Source organism: Lagopus leucura, unplaced genomic scaffold, assembly GCF_019238085.1.
Source record: "Lagopus leucura isolate 7727_CA_CO unplaced genomic scaffold, USGS_WTPT01 Super-Scaffold_100002, whole genome shotgun sequence".
Taxonomy (NCBI): Eukaryota; Metazoa; Chordata; class Aves; order Galliformes; family Phasianidae; genus Lagopus; species Lagopus leucura.
This window is the reverse complement of record NW_024962263.1, coordinates 24,416,876-24,434,816: the sequence shown is the minus strand read 5'-3', so window position 1 is coordinate 24,434,816 and position 17,941 is coordinate 24,416,876. Positions and strand designations below refer to the sequence as shown.

At 37.4% G+C, this 17,941-nt stretch overlaps 1 protein-coding gene across 1 annotated transcript in view; it reads right to left on the bottom strand.

The window, feature by feature from the left end:
* Window positions 1-1,269: 1,269 nt before the first annotated feature.
* The window catches only part of SPATA48 (spermatogenesis associated 48), a 31,331-nt gene continuing 14,659 nt past the window's right edge, over window positions 1,270-17,941 (bottom strand). Inside the window, exons 8-10 of the mRNA XM_042868888.1 lie at window positions 13,995-14,102; window positions 10,638-10,764; window positions 1,270-1,449 (exon numbers count right to left, since the gene is read on the bottom strand). Coding sequence (XP_042724822.1) covers window positions 1,270-1,449; window positions 10,638-10,764; window positions 13,995-14,102 — 415 coding nt within the window. The remainder of the gene's footprint in view (window positions 1,450-10,637; window positions 10,765-13,994; window positions 14,103-17,941) is intronic.

Genomic DNA, 17,941 nt, shown 5'->3' with positions numbered 1-17,941 from the left:
TTTTCTTTTCTTTTCTTTTCTTTTCTTTTCTTTTCTTTTCTTTTCTTTTCTTTTCTTTTCTTTTCTTTTCTTTTCTTTTCTTTTCTTTTCTTTTCTTTTCTTTTCTTTTCTTTTTTTTTTTTTTCCCCTAAGAAATTCTGTGGAAGAATTTTGCTGATAAAATCACAGAAACATAGAGAGGTTTGTGCTGGGAGGGATTACGGGGTTCCAACCACTTTGCAATGGGCAGGGACATGTTCCACTAGACCAGTTTGCTCAAAGCCCCATCCAACCTGGGCTTGAGCCCTTCCAGAGGATGAGGCATCCACAACTTCTCTGAGCAACCTGTTCCACTGCCTCATCACCCTGATCATGAAGAATTTCTTCCTTGTACCTAATCTGGATGTATTCTCTTTTTATTTACAACTGTTGCCCCTTGTCCTATCACTAATGGCTCTTGTAAAAAAGTCTTTGTCATTTTAGGTACTGAAAGGCAGCAATGAGGTCTTTGTTGAGCCTTCTCCAAACTGAAAAACCCCAACTCGTTCAGTCTTTCTTCATAGGAGATGTGCACCATTCCTCAGATCATTTTTGTAGCCCTTACCTGGACTTTCTCTACTGGGTCAATATCTTCTACTGGGGGACTCAAAACTGAGGAGAAAATACTTTCCAGTGTAAATGGACCTGCTTACTTTGACAAGAAATAACCTAAATAGAGTATCACAGCTGCCAGTGCCTGTTACAGCCACTGACCTTCTTTTTTCCTCCATCTCCATTAGCCATTCTCCTAAGGTAAGCCATGGCCTGTGCGAGATGGTGACTCAAGTGATGTGCAGACGGCATAAGAACATAGCTTCACATCCTCTGAGCTTCCGCTGTTATTTACAGATTCTTTTCTGTATTTTGAGGCATTCTTATAAGTGCAGTTCTTCTAAAAAACGACTTCTTCGGAGTGAGTGCTGATGTCATTGCTGACATTATACTCTTTCCATTTAACATTTGTGTACCTATCAGTGTAACTAAAAATGGCATGACCCTTTATTTTAGAAATAATACTGAGTCATATAATTCTCTTATCCTATTTACAGTTTCTTACCTTCTCTTTTGCAGATATGAAAAGTGCATGTTCGGCAAAGATCTTTTGAGAAAATACAGACGCTATTTCAGAGTTGATTATCTGAGGCATCAATGACCTTAGTGAAAAAAATTCTTTATTTCTTGAATGCCTTTTGTTTTAATAATAAAGAATAAGAGAAAACTCTGCCCGATGAGAAGCCCTCTGTGGAGCATCTAGAAACACTTGTCAAACTGCTGGTGATGAGATATCCATTGCCTTTGTTGAGTTTGGGAGTAGGGCAAAGACCCTTGTACAGACTGCATTTCTGGGGTGTCAGTCAAGGCCTTGGCCAGCATCATTTCTGAAGTTTGGTTTTCAAAAGACTCATCATTTTGGTCCTTCCTTGTTGCATTCTGTGCAAGAAGGAAAATTTTCATATGGAAAATAAATCTGTTTACAGAGGTTAATTGAGTTAATATAATGCTAAATCCTATAGATTTCTCTGGAAGTTATCAAGCGCTCAAAATTAAGCATAAGTTAATCATCTTGCTTAATTGGGATCTCAGCAACTCCTTCACGGTTCTAACATTTTTGAAATGTTCTAAGTAATTTGTGTTTGTGAATAGAACTAAAGAATCTTTCCTGACCAATGGAGTGGAAGTGGAATAGGCCGATAACAAAGGATCTATTAAAACATCATTGGAAAAAGCTCTATAGTTCAAGTATTGGCTCAGTTAATCTCTATAGATTTTTTAATGCTGCTGCTGGGAGGATGGTGTTTGAGAGGGGGAGAGAAAGAACGCAACTCTCTTTTTTTAATACTTCATGGGTCCTTAACCCTTATTTAAAGACGACTTTGGATTTTAGACCAAAAAACTTTTCTTGTAATTATATCAAACAGTTAAAAAAAAAAAAAAGCTAGTTAATGATGTTCAACATAAGTAATCATGTTAAATAGTGAAATTTAATTTCTTAAAAACTTAAATCCTCATATCTTTTGGAATGCATTGTACTGTAGGATGTCTGAGTAAATTAAATTCTCCCCTGCACACTAAAGCATCAATTTCCTTATGGTAATTATCTGCTAGATTGGATCTGTCAGTAGCAGGGAAGCATGCCTGACATTATACCCTCTTTACAAAAAATGATTACAAAAAATTAAGACGAATGAGTAAAATTAAGGTTGCGGCTGGTAAGCCTATATAAAGCTCTCATAGATCACTTTACATAAGCTACCATTGTACTGGATACTAAGCTTTTAATGACTAGTTGCATAATGAGGTGAAGGCCATTAAAGAACAGCAGAGGTAACTGATCACAGAGATAAGAGCTAAAAATGATTTTCAGCCAACTAGAAGCAATTTATTATACACAAAAACACAGCTCTAACTGAAATGTCTGTACAGATGAAGAACTTTTGAAAGTTGACAGGATTTCCTTCCTGGGAAAGTTTTACAAATATGACAGGAGACTGTCTCTGTCATATTAGTCTTTCTCTCCCAGTTATTCAGTGATCAAGGCTTGGGGTGGTTTTCTTTTCTTTCTTTCTTTTTTTTAAAACAAGTCTGGACTGTAGCGCTGCATTTCATTAGCTGACTTGAAAGATGGATTAGAGTGAGGCATAGCTGATAGAAAGGGAATTCATGGCACATTGCCAGCGAGCAGTGCATGGAAGCAGGTTAGTTGTTGCAAGTCAATGGATATCCTGTCCTGGGCTGAAAAATAGCATCCATGCAACAGAACTGCCTCTTGGGAAAGAGGTTTAGGATTGCAAAATAACTTATTGCTCCCAGGGCAGTTAAAAAATGAGTATATAAGTAACTTCTCTTATAATGAGTGTTCTGAGCCAAACGAAAATAGATAAATAAAGAGTATAACTGCTCTAAAATGGGGGATCAAATTTTGAGGTATTCCCATCTCATAGGCGAAACCATATCCCTAATTTAGAAAAAGGGAATGTGGATCAAAGAGTCTAAAGAAAGGCAGGAACTGCAGGGGCAGGCGAAAGCAGGTGTGCAGGCACTTTAACCAAACCAGTAGGACATACACCCCTATGTATACATGCATAGATTCACACAAAGGCACACGTGTGTGTGTGTGTGTACAGATACTGACACGTGCATGTCTGTATAAAATAAACTTATTGCTTATGGATGAATATAGCCTTTAAGACAAAATAATTCAACAACTCCTAATTAAAAACAACTTGGGGAAGCAACTCAACTTTCCCTTCTATCCCTCTTTCCCACCTCTAACTTTTGTGATAGGAATGTTCTTTAATGGCCTTGTCTAAAAGGATTCAGCAGGACATGGGGATAAAAGAGGTCACTATGGATAAATTGGAGAGGATCCAGGGGAGAAATCTTAACTCCTAGGTGACAGGCTGATTTTGGGCAGCTGTTTCTTTACTGTTATTACTGGTTTCTAGAATTTGTTCTGGCTTACGCATGCACTATGCCAGCTAATTCTGTGCAAGCTCAGAAGCAAATTTCTCTGTGTTTACGTAACCAAATTAAACACTCTCAGGGAATATTCCTAGCTGTGCAACTGCTCCAGCAGTATTATTATTAATAGTTAGTGTGGTCCCTGGCATAGGTCCGGTTCATGCTCTACAGCATCTCTCTCCACCCATCCAAAAACATCTCAGATCAGACATCAATTTGGAAACTGGAAGGAGTAGCTGATTCTTCTTACGTGTGGCCTCCTTGTTTTGGATTCTCTTAGAGTGAACAGTATGGATTTTGGGTGTTCCTTGACCCTTGTCCCTGACACATTTTAATTCACCGGTGTGGAAGCAGCCTCAGTGCCTAAGGAGGTAGCAGGCCAAAGAGTCAGCTTCAGGATGCATGGGCAGCTGTGCAGATTGATCTGTGTTGTGGGGGAGAACTAGTTTCAGTTTTTGATTTGAATAATTACATCCCATCTGACTTCTGCTTTAGGTATATATCCCCTTCTGTGCGCCTAGTCTCTGGTCATTAGGAAGCTGTAACCTAAGCCATATAGCAACTGAAGTCAGTGGATAATTTTGCATTTCTTTGGCTCATTTTATTTTTGCTTGGCTTCTGTCCAGTTTACTGACAAAGTAAGTAGCCCACTTCAAATTTAGGCATCTTTATCAAGGCTTTAATTAAGACTTTTTAATCATTTATATTTGTGATGTGGTTTGCATTCTAAAAAATCTTCAGTCATTCCAGTCATTTCTCCTTTATTCTCTAAATATTTTAAGTATAAATTCATCAGATTTACAGTCTGCTGACTGTATCATTATATGAGAAGTGTATGTACTAGCATATTTATTGTATCAAGCTGATGGTGGATAATACAATTAGATCCTTTTTTCACTGATATCTGATCTGCTAATTAACTGGAAAATATTTTGATTGGGGTGACTGCTTACCCAAATTATTTAATTGTCCCGCACAAGGCTGTCAGAAAAAAAAATAAATAAAATGGAAATAAGCCTAGAAAGATCTGTGAAATTTCACCCTAACAGCTCTTCAGGTTAGGGCTATAACTAGATCATTGGAGAAATTGTGAGAGACATGTGGAGCCTGCAAGACAAGAAATTAGTACCAATTTCAATAGGGAATAATACTAACATCACTTAGGTCTTGTTTATCCCTTTTCCTCCTTGATTTTTAAATTTTTTTTTTAAAAGAAGTGCTCATCATTATACTAAAACTACGTGCATGTAATGGGGAGGTAAACGTAAAGAGAGCTGAGAGCATGATGCAGGTAAATTGGAAAGCCCTAATTCTCAGGTCTGTGTCTGGTTACCAAGACCAAACTGCTTTCCTGTCTTGGGTAACTTTTTACCCTGAATTGACTGGTGTTCACTGCTGAACTGAGCATGATAGAAAGCTGCAAACAATTTTATCAGTCAAGAGTTTGACTTACATTTTGTGCAGAGTATGGATGTAAGCCATACTCAAAGGTTCTTGTTGAAGAACCCAACTGTGCAAAACTGCAGCATTTACATATAGTTATTTTTCAATGGTCATTGACATAAAAGATTCATACCAGAAGGCTCAGCAAAGTATACACTGTTTTATAACTGAGTGACAGCAAAGTGCTGAGTATTGGCTTTGTCTATAAGTAATTCATTCCATAGGGATAATTCCTCGAATCAAAGGCCTGCACTAAGATGAGAGAAGCACAAATGTAATTTTATTCATGTGAATGGTTCCATTGAATTCCTTCTTACTGTGTGTGTGTTATCTCCTTATTAGAAAGTCCTGGAAATTTTTATTTTGTAGTCCAACTGTGAAAATGCTGAAGGGATTCCTGGCAAAATCCAAACTTAATGACTTTACATATCATTTACACATACAGAATTGTTTCATGGAGAATGGCAACAGAGAGGCATACAAAGCCTTTTATTTAAAGATGGAACCTGATTAATATCTTTTTAATGGTGGCAGAGAGAGGACACTTTTTGAAGTTTGCAGTCTAAGGTATGTTGAAAGGAATGCCACTGGCAGCGCTCTGATGTTATCCAGTTGTTGAGTCAATGATGCTCTCAAGGCAAATGAAACCACTGGTCAGTGGAACTGCCTTTGACGTCAAGGATCTGCATGTATACATGTAATAAATATACTACATATGATTAGGAATTAGTATGCTCATTACATCATATCCTCATTTCTAGGCTTAGTAATGAGCACAAAATAGCAACAATGCTTTTGTCAGGTCCCATAGACAACTACACTTTGGCCTGAGTGATGTTCCTCTGAGAAATCTCCAATGAAAATAATGAAAATCAAATGTAATGAATGAGGGATGATTTGGGCGATAATTTTCCTTCTCAGCCTTTGCTGAGACACATTTCCTCAGGCTGATCTCAGAGAAGACATGAGGTGCAATCTTGACTTCTTACTGTCAGTATACGGCCAGAAGTAGTCACAGTATGCACAAGACAAGGAGTGTTCTCAGTCTGTACTACAAAACCAGCAGCTATGTTTTCTAAGTGCACATGGATGTGTCCTGCTTCACAGAATAGGATGTGTCAGTATTTTGGAAGCAAATATATCTGGGATGTGCACTCCAAATATACTTCACACCATTGTTTGATCTTCTTTCACTTTAGGGAAAACTCCGTCCTAATGCATTAGACAAGGTCCCTTAGCCTGGCATTGGCTGAGGGAGAGAAAAGATGGCAGAGGCTGAGAGATGCTCAGACTTCAGACAAGTGGCTTTTAGCCACAAGTGGAAGGGAATACTCCGCTTAAATTTTTGCTTAAATTTTTGCTTTTTCCTTATTGCTCTCTATAACTTCCTGAAGGGAGGTTGTAGTGAGCTGAGGGTCGGCCTCTTCTCTCGTGTCATTAGTGATAGGACCAGGGGGAATGGTTTCAAGCTACGGCAGGGGAGATTCAGGCTGGACATGAGGAAGTATTACTTTTCAGAAAGGGTGGTCAGGCACTGGAATGGACTGTCCAGGGAGGTGGTGGAATCACCGACCCTGGGGGTGTTCAAGGAAAGATTGGATGTTGTGTTGAGGGACATGGTTTAGTAGGAGCTATTGGGAATAGGTGAACGGTTGGACTGGGTGATCTTTTAGGTCTTTTCCAACCTTAGTGATTCTATGATTCTATGATTCTAAATGTTTTATCCTCTGCTCCAAGTACATCATACTCTATCAAACAATTCCTTAAAGCAGCACAAATTTTTATTTATAAATATTTACATATTTATGATGTTATTATGTTTTTAATTGCATTTTATTAAATGAAAAATGTTTCCATCTACAATGAAACAAAACAAACTTTGCAGTTATTACAGGCTTTTTCTTTCTGTCTCCTCTGCAAGTACCTATTTTCTCCAGTCATTTTCAAGATTTCAGGCTAGGATCACCACAGCCTTTTACATCATAGTATTTTCCTACCATGAAGTTGTTTGTGTGTATTGTTTACCCAACAGACATTTCTCTTTCAGTTGGTATATTCATTACTAAATAATTCTGTGAGAAGATACAGGCCACTGATTTTTTCCAATTTGCATCACCATACTCTAAGCTATGCTGAAAGCTAAGCTTTTTGGTCCTCTTGCTTTGGAAGTACATTAATATTTCTATGACCTTTACTAGATGGCAGATGAGAAGCATTAGGAATAAAATAGCAAACAAACCAAAGGAAACCAATCTTTTAAAAATGCGTATTTCTGCTCCTCAACTGGAAAGGAGCAAAAGGGGAAAGAATCTAACCTAAAGAGAATATAAACTTTAGTTAGAGTTAGGATAATTGTTTTATGTAGCCTATTTTTTCACATTAAAATGTTTTTTTTTATTACTCCACTTACTATAATGCAAAAATGTATTTGACTGCTTTTAATAGCTATGCTTGTACAAAACATACAGACATATCAGAAATAAATAAGCAATAGAATGGTTTGACAAGTTTATTTACTGTGCATATGGAAGACATACTATAAAAAGCACAGTCACTATGCTAACTACTACTTTACACAAGATTATCTCAAATCAATTCCCTTCCAAACCTCCCAAACCTTGATACAAAGAGAAATTCTGTGAAACAAGCTGCAGATGTAGTGTATTTTTGTGTGGTGTAAGTGATCTGCTTTAGAAGACTACACCAATGCAAGTCTTTAGAAAACTGTAGAAGAAAAGCCAAATAAATTCTACCCAGGAAACCATTTCTCTCGCAGCAGCATTGTTTTTCAGTGGTTTTACTACAGAGCGGAAGTCACCTCTGTTCCTGTTCATCTACATGTCAATGCAATAACTCAAAGGAACAGATCCAAAAATGATTTCCAGTGACTTGAAATTTGTCTGCTTTATTGAGACCATGTATAGATTGACAGCATCTGTGATTCAGTAGTGTTTGACTGATACAAGACAGAAGTTACCCCATGAACTAAAGTGTTTCTTCTTTCGTTTCCAGTTGAAGAAAAAAGTGAGATTCTTTTATAGCAGTTTTCTTTCATTTACTTTGTACCATGTGCCAAAACACCAGGTGAGAAAGAAGTCAGGAAGCTTAAAAATAATAATAGCTAGTACACCCTACCATATATCATATGACCTTAGAAGGGTCCAGATTAAATCAAGTGGTGCTCTTTACAGGATTGACATGATGTCAAGAGCCCCCATCTGTCTTCACTAACAGGAATGATGCCACTGTAGCCAACAGTGTAGCCAAAGCAGGAATAGGCCTTATACTGAATGTGTCACATAGCTCTTTTCTAACTACTACTCTTGTAAGATTTTGTTTCAGTACTTAAAATTTTTCCCTCCTTTGGATTTCAAGGAATACTGTCTCATAATTTTAGCATCAAAAATATAGATTTGTTAAAATCATAAGAACTTCTTAATGGGAAAAACTATTTGAAAACATGCATACTGTGGATTTAATTGATTTAATTTAAGTGGAATGAGGAGCTTTGTATCTTGGATGCAAGCATTTCCCTTCCATTTGCTGTTTAAGCACAAGAGCTTACTGCTCTTTGTTCAAGCCTCACAGAAACTGAAAGTAATGAGGAACTGGCTTCTTGACTTTTGAAAATGCCTTTTCTCCCCTCTGTTTATTTTTAAAAGAAATTTCCTCTAGCAGTATGGAGAAATGTAAATCTTTTTTTTTCTTTTCATTCATTAGATGTAGAGATTCTGACTCTTACGCAATCTGTAAGGTCAGAGAAAACTACACTGAGTTATCTTGATGATAACCTGTCCCTTTTAAATGCAGTTCCTATCTCCTTAGATTATTGTGCCTTAATTATGCCATGTGTAAAATGTTTTTATACAAAGCATCCAATCTGAACTTACTCAAGCGATGGCATCTCTTTGCAGTCAACATTCTCAGCCCACTGCTGGCTTAAAATGTAATCAGTTTTCATCTGCTCGTTTGAATGAAATTTAAGTTTCTGTTCAAGATACAGCCTGTGATGCTGCATTGCACTGCACAAAGACAGTTCCTAGATTCTTAGCCAGAGCCAGATCACTCCCCCTGCACTGCTGAGTTGGGAGCCTGAAATATTTGAGTCCTTCTCAAGCACATAACAGTGTAATCTTTGTATCCAGTAAAAAAAATTGCAAATACTTTTTTATGTAGTACCAGGTAATTTCAATATGCCAAATTTGCAAAAGAGACTGTTTTATCTAAAATGCTCACCAGCTTACATAAATGTGCAACTCCAAAATGCACAGGCTTAAAAGGCAAAGGCAGATTGCATCCTTCCTGTACACACGCCTTAATTCTGCATGCATATATAAAATTCTAATATAATGCATATAGAGAAATTGGTTGGATGAGAGCCTCTCTTTAAATTAATCTGGTATCTGTGACTTTTGTACAATGAAAATGCAGGCAACCAGAAGTGACAGTTTCTGTGTTGGGTCAGACACTTTAAGAACTGGAGTCTTTCTGCTCTACTTTGGGATAAGCAATCTGCTGCTGTCTTACTAGGAAAAATTGTTTACCTTAGGGTCAGTGCTTTCCTTGCTTAGCTGTCAGCTTCCTTTCCCTTGGAGTTTGTATATCCTTTATGACTGAGATTTGCACAGCAATATTAGATATTTGGATGCTTGGTTGTTGTTGCCAAGGATCTAATCTTTTTGTTGATGGATGTTCTTTTCTGAAGATTTGCTTTTTTTCTGGCTCTGTGGTTTATATTCCCCACTTACCTTTCAGTATTCCCAGTGAAGTCTTCATTCTTCTCTTGAAAAGGCTTTTGGCCATAGATACATGTTATAGTCATTCGCTGAAAGTCCTTAACTGGGCTGTTTCTTACATATGTGTTACACACATGTCCATCATAAGCCCACAAGCAGGTAAATGAGTAGCAATATAGATGATTTGGGTAATACAGCTCAACAAAGACCTCAAGAGAGAGGCTGTCCAAATTACAATAAACTGTTCAGAATATTCTGACCCATGGAGCACAGTAGAACTTCCTGACCAACAACGTGGCATTTGGTCTTCTCTTTCTCAGGAATGCAACTCCCTCGTCCTGACTACACCAACGCCAGAAAATAAAACAGTACCACAACAGAGGCTTGAACACTGTTACTCCACCCTCCCTATTTAATTACTTTCAATTTTAGCATGAGAATTTAAGCACGGATGTGAGATGCACAGAATTAATTAGCCTCCAGACCAGAAAACATAACCTGGCTCCTTTTAGTTACTACTATACACAGAGTTAGCACATAAAAAGGTTAAAATGCCACTCTGTAATATTTAACCATCTTTGCCAGATACAGTCTGGTGAGAGGGACTGCTGCTCTGTTGTGATTTACTAGTTAATAATGCATTTACATAGGTGTGATTACATGTGTTTCTATGCATATATATATCCATATATGTATGCCAATTGATAGAACTTTTACACCATCATATTCTACCTTAGTTCGGAAGGCAATCTAGTATAGAGAGAAGTTTCAAGCCTTTGACTTATAACTCCTCTTGTTTTTAATACAGTTTTAACTGTCAGTGGTGGTAGGAGGTCACATATCTGACAACGATGTAATAAGACTACCACAAACACCCATTTGTATGTCATTTTTATTCTTTATTTAAAATATCCACACATTTCCATCTTCCTTGCTATCAGACACTAAGGCTTGGTTAGGCAGGTAAAAATGACTGACCCTTTTTAAACTGTAATAGTTTCTCTGAATCTTGTTGAAAGGATTCTGAGGACTAACTGGAGTTATCATCTGAGAAAAAGGTCCCTGGTGATTATACTGAGATGATCTTCCATGTTTTGCTATATATCTGCAATTACAAAAAGAGAAATAAAAGGCTTTAAAACAAGTTCTCATGTTGCTAAACTTTCCCTCTTCTTCCCTCTCACTGCTAAGGACATGTCCGTTTGTGTCAGAAAGTATTAACAATCTGCAATACCCTATATTCTTGGAATCAGTCTCCTTAAGAACAGTGGTGAGAAATCTTCCCAAGAGTTTTAAAACTTTTTGTGATGCACTGAAAGGCAGGTCCCTACAGGAACTGTAAGGAGGATATTACAAAAATCCTTTTGCCTCTTTTCAGCCTTTCTTGAGTGCAGAGTCCTTCACAACTAATATATGCACCATGTGGCAAAATGCTGAGTACACCAAATGCATTCAGGCACATAAGGCCCTACAGCTTCTGCAGGACTAGCCCTGGTGACGTTGGAGGTTTGGTTTTCAAACCTCAAAAAAACACTTTGTTAGCACCATGCCAATCCTGCTCTAAACGCCCAGTCGCTGTGATACAGCATACTGAGGTGGGGTTTAGAAAATATGCTGGGGACTGTATGCAAGCAAACAATTAACTCTGATCTTCTGATACACTTCAAAATCTTTACAGAAAGATGCACTAACAGTAATCTTATACCTGCAGTCTTACATAGTGTAACACCTCAGCTGAAAAGCCTCAAATCAAAAGTAGGTCTGACACAGAACTCACCACAGAATCTTGTGTTCACCAACTCTTCAAATAAAAAACAGATTGCCTTTTGACCTAAGGATTCCTCTTGAAGACTCCAAAACATCCTGCTAAAAGTATGTAACTCTTTTGTCTAAAATCCAATGAAATCCAGCACCATCTTGTATTAACTATTGTAATTCCAAGACATTGTTATGCAACTAGAGATGCACATCAAATGTTCCCTTCTCTGCAAGAGTTAACATTGATGTCAAAACTAAACTGTACTAGAGAACTTTACTACTTAATTTTCCAACTTCAACTTGGGATTACCTAGAATTAAAAATACAACATAGCAACAAAACTTGATGTACAAAAAAGCTATTCATATTCAACAATGAAGAAACAATATTTCTGCTGTTCTATAACATACACAACTCTAGTGGGTTTAGAATGCTTAAAAATACTACAAAGAGTCTTGCTCCACATGCTGTGGAAGGTCCATGCAAAGGAAATACAGCATAGAAGTGGCTGCATGCTCTTTGGTCTACCTGGTATTGATGTTAGTTCTCAACAAAACATGTACAAGACCTGTCAGCAGTAGAAGAGTGACCCTCTCTGTCACCCATAATTGTCTTCATATATTGTGGACATGTCAAAAAGTGGCTCTAAAATATCCACCACGTGTAAACACTTGTTACTTTCTGAGAGATTATTACAGCCATGGCTTGAAAATTATCAAAAAGAAAAAAAAATAGATCACCGTTTTAAAAACAGTACGAATGAGATGTCATCCCACAAGAAAAGCATATGGAGATGAATCAGAGTAGTTTGAGTCCGCATTTCAGAAATAACCTTCTTTTCTTGGCTGTTCTTGGCTACAGCCTAGCTTGACTTGTGACCACTGAAATCAACAGAAATTTTGTCCTTTATATTACATAAGTAAGAAATCAATTGTTGAGCACTTTTCTTTTACGGGCATCACTAATGTTGGGAGTGGGCAGGGGACCTGTAATTCATAGAAGTATCAAAGAGGGCTATAATCTTCCCTCTTAAGCCAGTGAACACTACCTTAACATGTAAGTAGCCACAGAGAAGGTAAGAAATTATCTCTTACAGTGTTGCAGCCGGAGGTTCTAATCTCATGGATTAGAATGGAAAAACTTTGTCATCAGTTTTTAAGTGTGATTAGGCTTGCTGTCTGTTTACTATATATCCATCTTCAAAAGACCAGAGGATTCTGTCCCGATTCTAGAAAGACTCTACTAGCACAGAAAAGAAACTCTACTCTTCCTCTCCACTAGAAACTAACAAAATTTATTCTCTACGAAATACACTCATAGTAACACCTGTAGAAAGCAAAATGAAGTAACAGATGTGTTTTCTTTTCTTAGATCACACTGGCATGTCTTTTTGCTTTTGAAATTTGGTATCTGTCTGAAACCTGTAAATGATCTTTGCTAAGATGCCTTTGCTTTTTTATTTGTCTGACATTTAAAAGCAAGTTAGTCTTGCATCAATCTGAGCTTGGTTTTATTGGGTTATACAGCCTTGAGACTGTTGCATATTTTCATTCCCTGTCAACAGTAAACTGACTACAGCTGACTGCCTATTTTCTAGGGCTAACCACAGGAGAAAATGAGCAGAAGTGAATAGCTGGTAGACAGCAGAAATGGAAGTCAGTGCATTTTGCACAGTGATGAAACTGTTGACATGTTGATTTCTTCAAAAGTCAGGAAGCTCCCTAAAGCTTCTCATGTCTTTTCTGGGCACTTAGCACTGTTGCTACTGAAAAAACAATTTAAATGTGTTGTGGACAGAATCCCAAGGGACTATTAAAATGTTTAATTGAAGATAAATTTATAAGGGCTATGTGGAAACTTGGATAGTGTCACCATGTCCTAGATCACTCTGGAAAATAAGAGATCAGAAACTAAAGAGAAAGTAGAAAATCATAAAGGAGGAAGGGGAAACAAGTAGTTACTAATAGTTCAGACACTGGAAGAAAGGCTAGATTGGACCCATGCCTGTGTCAGACTCTTTGTATTAAATAAAGGAATAATGTTTTTCAGGTGTTCTGAACAGTCCAGTTCTGTTTAAAGCATCACATACGTATTTCAGAAATGTGACCCATAGTTTTAACAGGTGTTGTATGGAAGAGCAAGAAACAGCAAATGCCCACTTCATGAGAATCTGCCAACACCATATTGGAAGTGCAATACCACATTTTAAAAAGTTTAATTTTGGTCTTCTTTCAAAATGTAAATAGATCAACCAAAAATAGAGTTTCCTGAAGCCATGACTTAATCATCTTAGCTAGGGAAAATATACTTCAGTGCAGAAACATTCAGAAATCATTATCTACCTAAGGTACCTTCCTAATATGCACCCTATGACATTCCAAAAATTAAAAAAAATCTCAAGATAATTTCAGATGACCACCACAACAATGTTGTGGGATCCAGCACAAACTGGTCTATATATTTTTAAGCCAAGGAAAAGTAACACTCAACATTTAATTGTTCTTTAGTTAAATAAATGCAATTAGGATTTTCCCTGTAACCTTTCTGAACATGCTAAGAAATATCCCTCATACTTACCCATGCATTTGTGAAATTATTGATGGTGATGTTGATGGAAGATTAGAATTTGCCGGATGAGTTGCCAACCAATGAACCTTGCCAGTATATCCAGGGATATTTGGAGTGCTAAATTAAAAAAAAAAAAAAAAGGAAAGGAAAGGAAAGGAAAGGGTGAGGGGAAAGAAAGAGTAAATTAAATTATAACAGATTTGAAATATGATTTACAGATTACCTTAAAATAGTTGGCGTTTCTCTATTAAAACTGAGCAGGGTAAAAAGTCATCATCATACAGTTAGACTTCTTTAAGATCAATGAAACAACTTCAAGCTAATCATGCTGATGATCTGACCCAAAACCTTTGTTAGACATGACAGTATCTTTTATCCCATATGTTTAAGTTCTTGGAATATCTGTATGATATTCATGATTATAAGCAACAGTTCATTATTTCATCTCAATGAAAATATGTAGTCACGTGGTTCACAAAAAAGCAAGGAAATATTTTTTAAACTGTGATACAGATTTAGCTGATATTTACATTCCAGATTTAAACATGGGATTGAGGTAATAGGGTTTCAGCCAACAGGTGTGATTTCTAGTGACCTAAAACACAAATGATTTCCCAGACATTTTTAAAGTTCTCTAAATTCACATGGATGTACAATATCATTAACACTGCTCAGATACACACTTAAAATCTAGCATGAGTGCATGACAAGATTGTGAGTGTGCATCACATCTTAGAAAACTAAACACTTTTGTTAATTCTGAAGTAAAATTTTAATGTGGAATTCAAAAATAAAGTTTCTTAAAGAAGCTTTAAGAGGATTCTTTCTTTAAAGACAAAATAATTCCACTTAGTCGAGGTAGCACACAGAAAATTTTACCAGTATTTGATAGGAGATAAAACAGAGATGGACCAAATTAAAGAAAAAAGAAAAAAAAGGGAAAAAAAAAGAAAAAAAAAGAAAAAAAAAGAAAGAAAGAAAGAAAGAAAGAAGTACAATAATCCATGAAGATTAATAATTAAACAATCTAATACCCCAATTTGATAGCTTTTTTTTTCTGCACAAAATTATTCAGAGTACCAACAGTGCTATTCTATGCTGGCATTTCAAAATAGGATACCACTGAATTATAAACATATTCAGATCCTCGTACACATAAACATAAGAGGTCATGGCAAGCTGTTTCATCCACTGAAACAACATAATAAGGATTGTTAACCTTGACTGCATTATTCTTTTGTGAGCCATCTGATGGCAAGAATAGCAAGAATGGCCTCTTTAAAATAATCCCTGAGATATTTCTTTGTTAACTTGTACTCTGGGTGAACATAAACAGTTCCTGTATTAATAAAGCAGATAGAGCTATTAGTTTTGGTACAGTTGATCAGCTACTTCTCCATGCTAATGTACAGCATAGGATGCAAAACTGGGCACATGCTGTTTTATCAGCTACTGTTTTATCGGCTACTTTTTTGATTGGTGTACAAGGAAACTCAGCTCTGAAATTCCTTACCAGAATAGCTGAGGTAATGACAAAATGCTGTATTGACCTCAGTTACAGCAAGGAAATGTGGATGAACTATCCATAGCTGGCAGAAAGACCAATTAGTTCTTGGTCCGATTTTAAAGTAACCTTGCATTAACCCAAATATTCACACAGTGTTACATTCCCTGGGCCACACTGCAGAGCATGACCCTCCAGATGTTTTTGTAGAATCAGTACAGCAGTTTTGTAGCTTTTGAGAAGCTGTTCTCTGTAGGTAATCCCCAAGTTGTTGTCTGAGCAAGTAACAGACTTACTCTCTGTCTTCACAGCAGCCACACAAGCAGGACCAAAAATATAGTACAGCAGTGAGACACATTTTCAGAACTGGCCAAAATGGCTGTCAGACAAAGTTGCCTCTTCATATCAAAGCAAACAGTTTTTCAAGTTATATGCAGATGAAGTAGCTTTGTGTAGAAAAGTTCATTTTCATACGCAGGGATCTCACTGAGATACAAAATGGACACACATCGAGCGTGTGCGAGTATAAGACCATGCATCTAGCTAAACTAAACCTGACAATCTCTCCAAAGGACTTAAGACTATGAACAGATATTTACTACCTTAGCAATGTTCTGTAATCAAGATACAACTCTCATGTGTAATAAAGAAATTCTGTTCAATTCCTTGAAATTTTATAAGCAACACCAAGGAGATCACAACAAGAAGTCCCACTAACTTGTTATGTTTTATAAGCTCATTAGGAGTTAATTCATAGAATAACTATACAAGTGAGATATTAAAATAAATTATGCACAGTGAAGTATCTGATTGATAAAATCTTCCAACCTGAATGCTAGCAAAACTAGAAGGGAGAAAAGCATCATAAATCACCAAGCGTGACCCAAAAATCAAGTCTGGGAGATGACCTAAGTTGAAGATTTGTTTTCGACTGTCTGTCAGAAAGGTTTCACAGAAGTTGGCAGCTTCATAACATGTGGAAACGATGTCACTCTGAAAAAGAAATGTGCAGAGAACAGCTAAAAGCACCAGGATCATAAGAAAGCAGAGACTACAGTAAAGCAGCTGCTCTCTTGGGAACCTGCAAAGAAGATGCAAAAAAGTGCTGTGGTTATGTATGTGATAAAGCAGAAGAAAATTAGGTTAGAAAACTACCCCCCTGTTTTTTTTGTTTTTGGATCTCACAGTTTGGCTCTTGTGTGTTTTCTCTGATGAGCTGCTAAAGCAGCTAATCTGCTTTTGCTGTTAAAGAAAACAACTCAGTGCCAAGCTTCTACTGGGCAACATACAAAAACCTGCTACATGCTATTGTAACCAGGCTTCCTTTCTGTAAGCACAACATCTCTCCTGTTCATATAATTCCTTATTATCATACTAGAAGTTCTTGGTCCAGTAACAGATATACTGTGATAACATATGCATAAGCTGTAAGATTTTGAGAGCCACCCGAGATGCCTTTAAGGTATCCAAGACATCCCTGTACAGTGTGGGTCCCATATAACATCCCATACTGTTCTGAAGCAGCAGTTGGAAGTGATGTTGTAGGAGTGAGTCTGCAGGAGTTTGGATGCTCAGCTTTGCCACATAAATTCCATCCCAGGTGTCTTTACAGGAACAAAATCAAGAATGCCTCAAATCATTTGGAATTACTGAAAACCTTGGATCTAGCACTTCAACTTGAGTGAATCCATAAGCTGAGCCAACCATATCCCTACCAAAAGAAGCATGGCCAGCAGGTTGAGGGAGGTGATTCTGCCCCTTTACTCAGCTCTTGTGAGACCCCACCTGAAGTACTGCATCCAGTTCTGGGGACCCCAATTCGAGAGCTGTTAGATTGGGTCCAGAGAACCACAAGGATGATCAGAGGGGTGGAGAACCTCCCATACAAGGACAGGATGAGAGAGCTGGGGCTCTTCAGCCTAAGGAAGAGAAGGCTCCAGGAGGACCTTATAGTGGCCTTCCAGTACCTGAACTGGTACTGGAACTGAACTGGGGAAACCTGGGGAGGGACTTTTTGTAAAAGCATGTAGCAAAAGGATGAGGGGAAATGGTTTTAAACTGGAAGAGGGTAGATTTAGATTAGATATTAGGAAGAAATTCTTCGCTGTCAGAGTGGTGAGACACTGGAACAGGATGCCCAGAGAGGTTGTGGATGCCCCTTCCCTGGAAGCACTCAAGGCCAGGCTGGATGGGGCTTTCAGCAACTGGGTCTAGACGGAGGTGTCCCTGCCTATAGCAGAGGAGTTGAAACTGGGTGATCTTAAAGGTCCTTTCCAATTCAAACCATTCTATGATACTATGAATTAGGTTTGCAAATCCTTTGTGCAAAAGTTCTGTCTCATGAAAGCAGTCCTGGAGATTCATATCTTGCACTTAAGAATGAAGGGTTTCTAACACCTTACTCATTCTTAGAAAATCCCAAATAACTAAGTCACCAGATAAAGTCATAAAT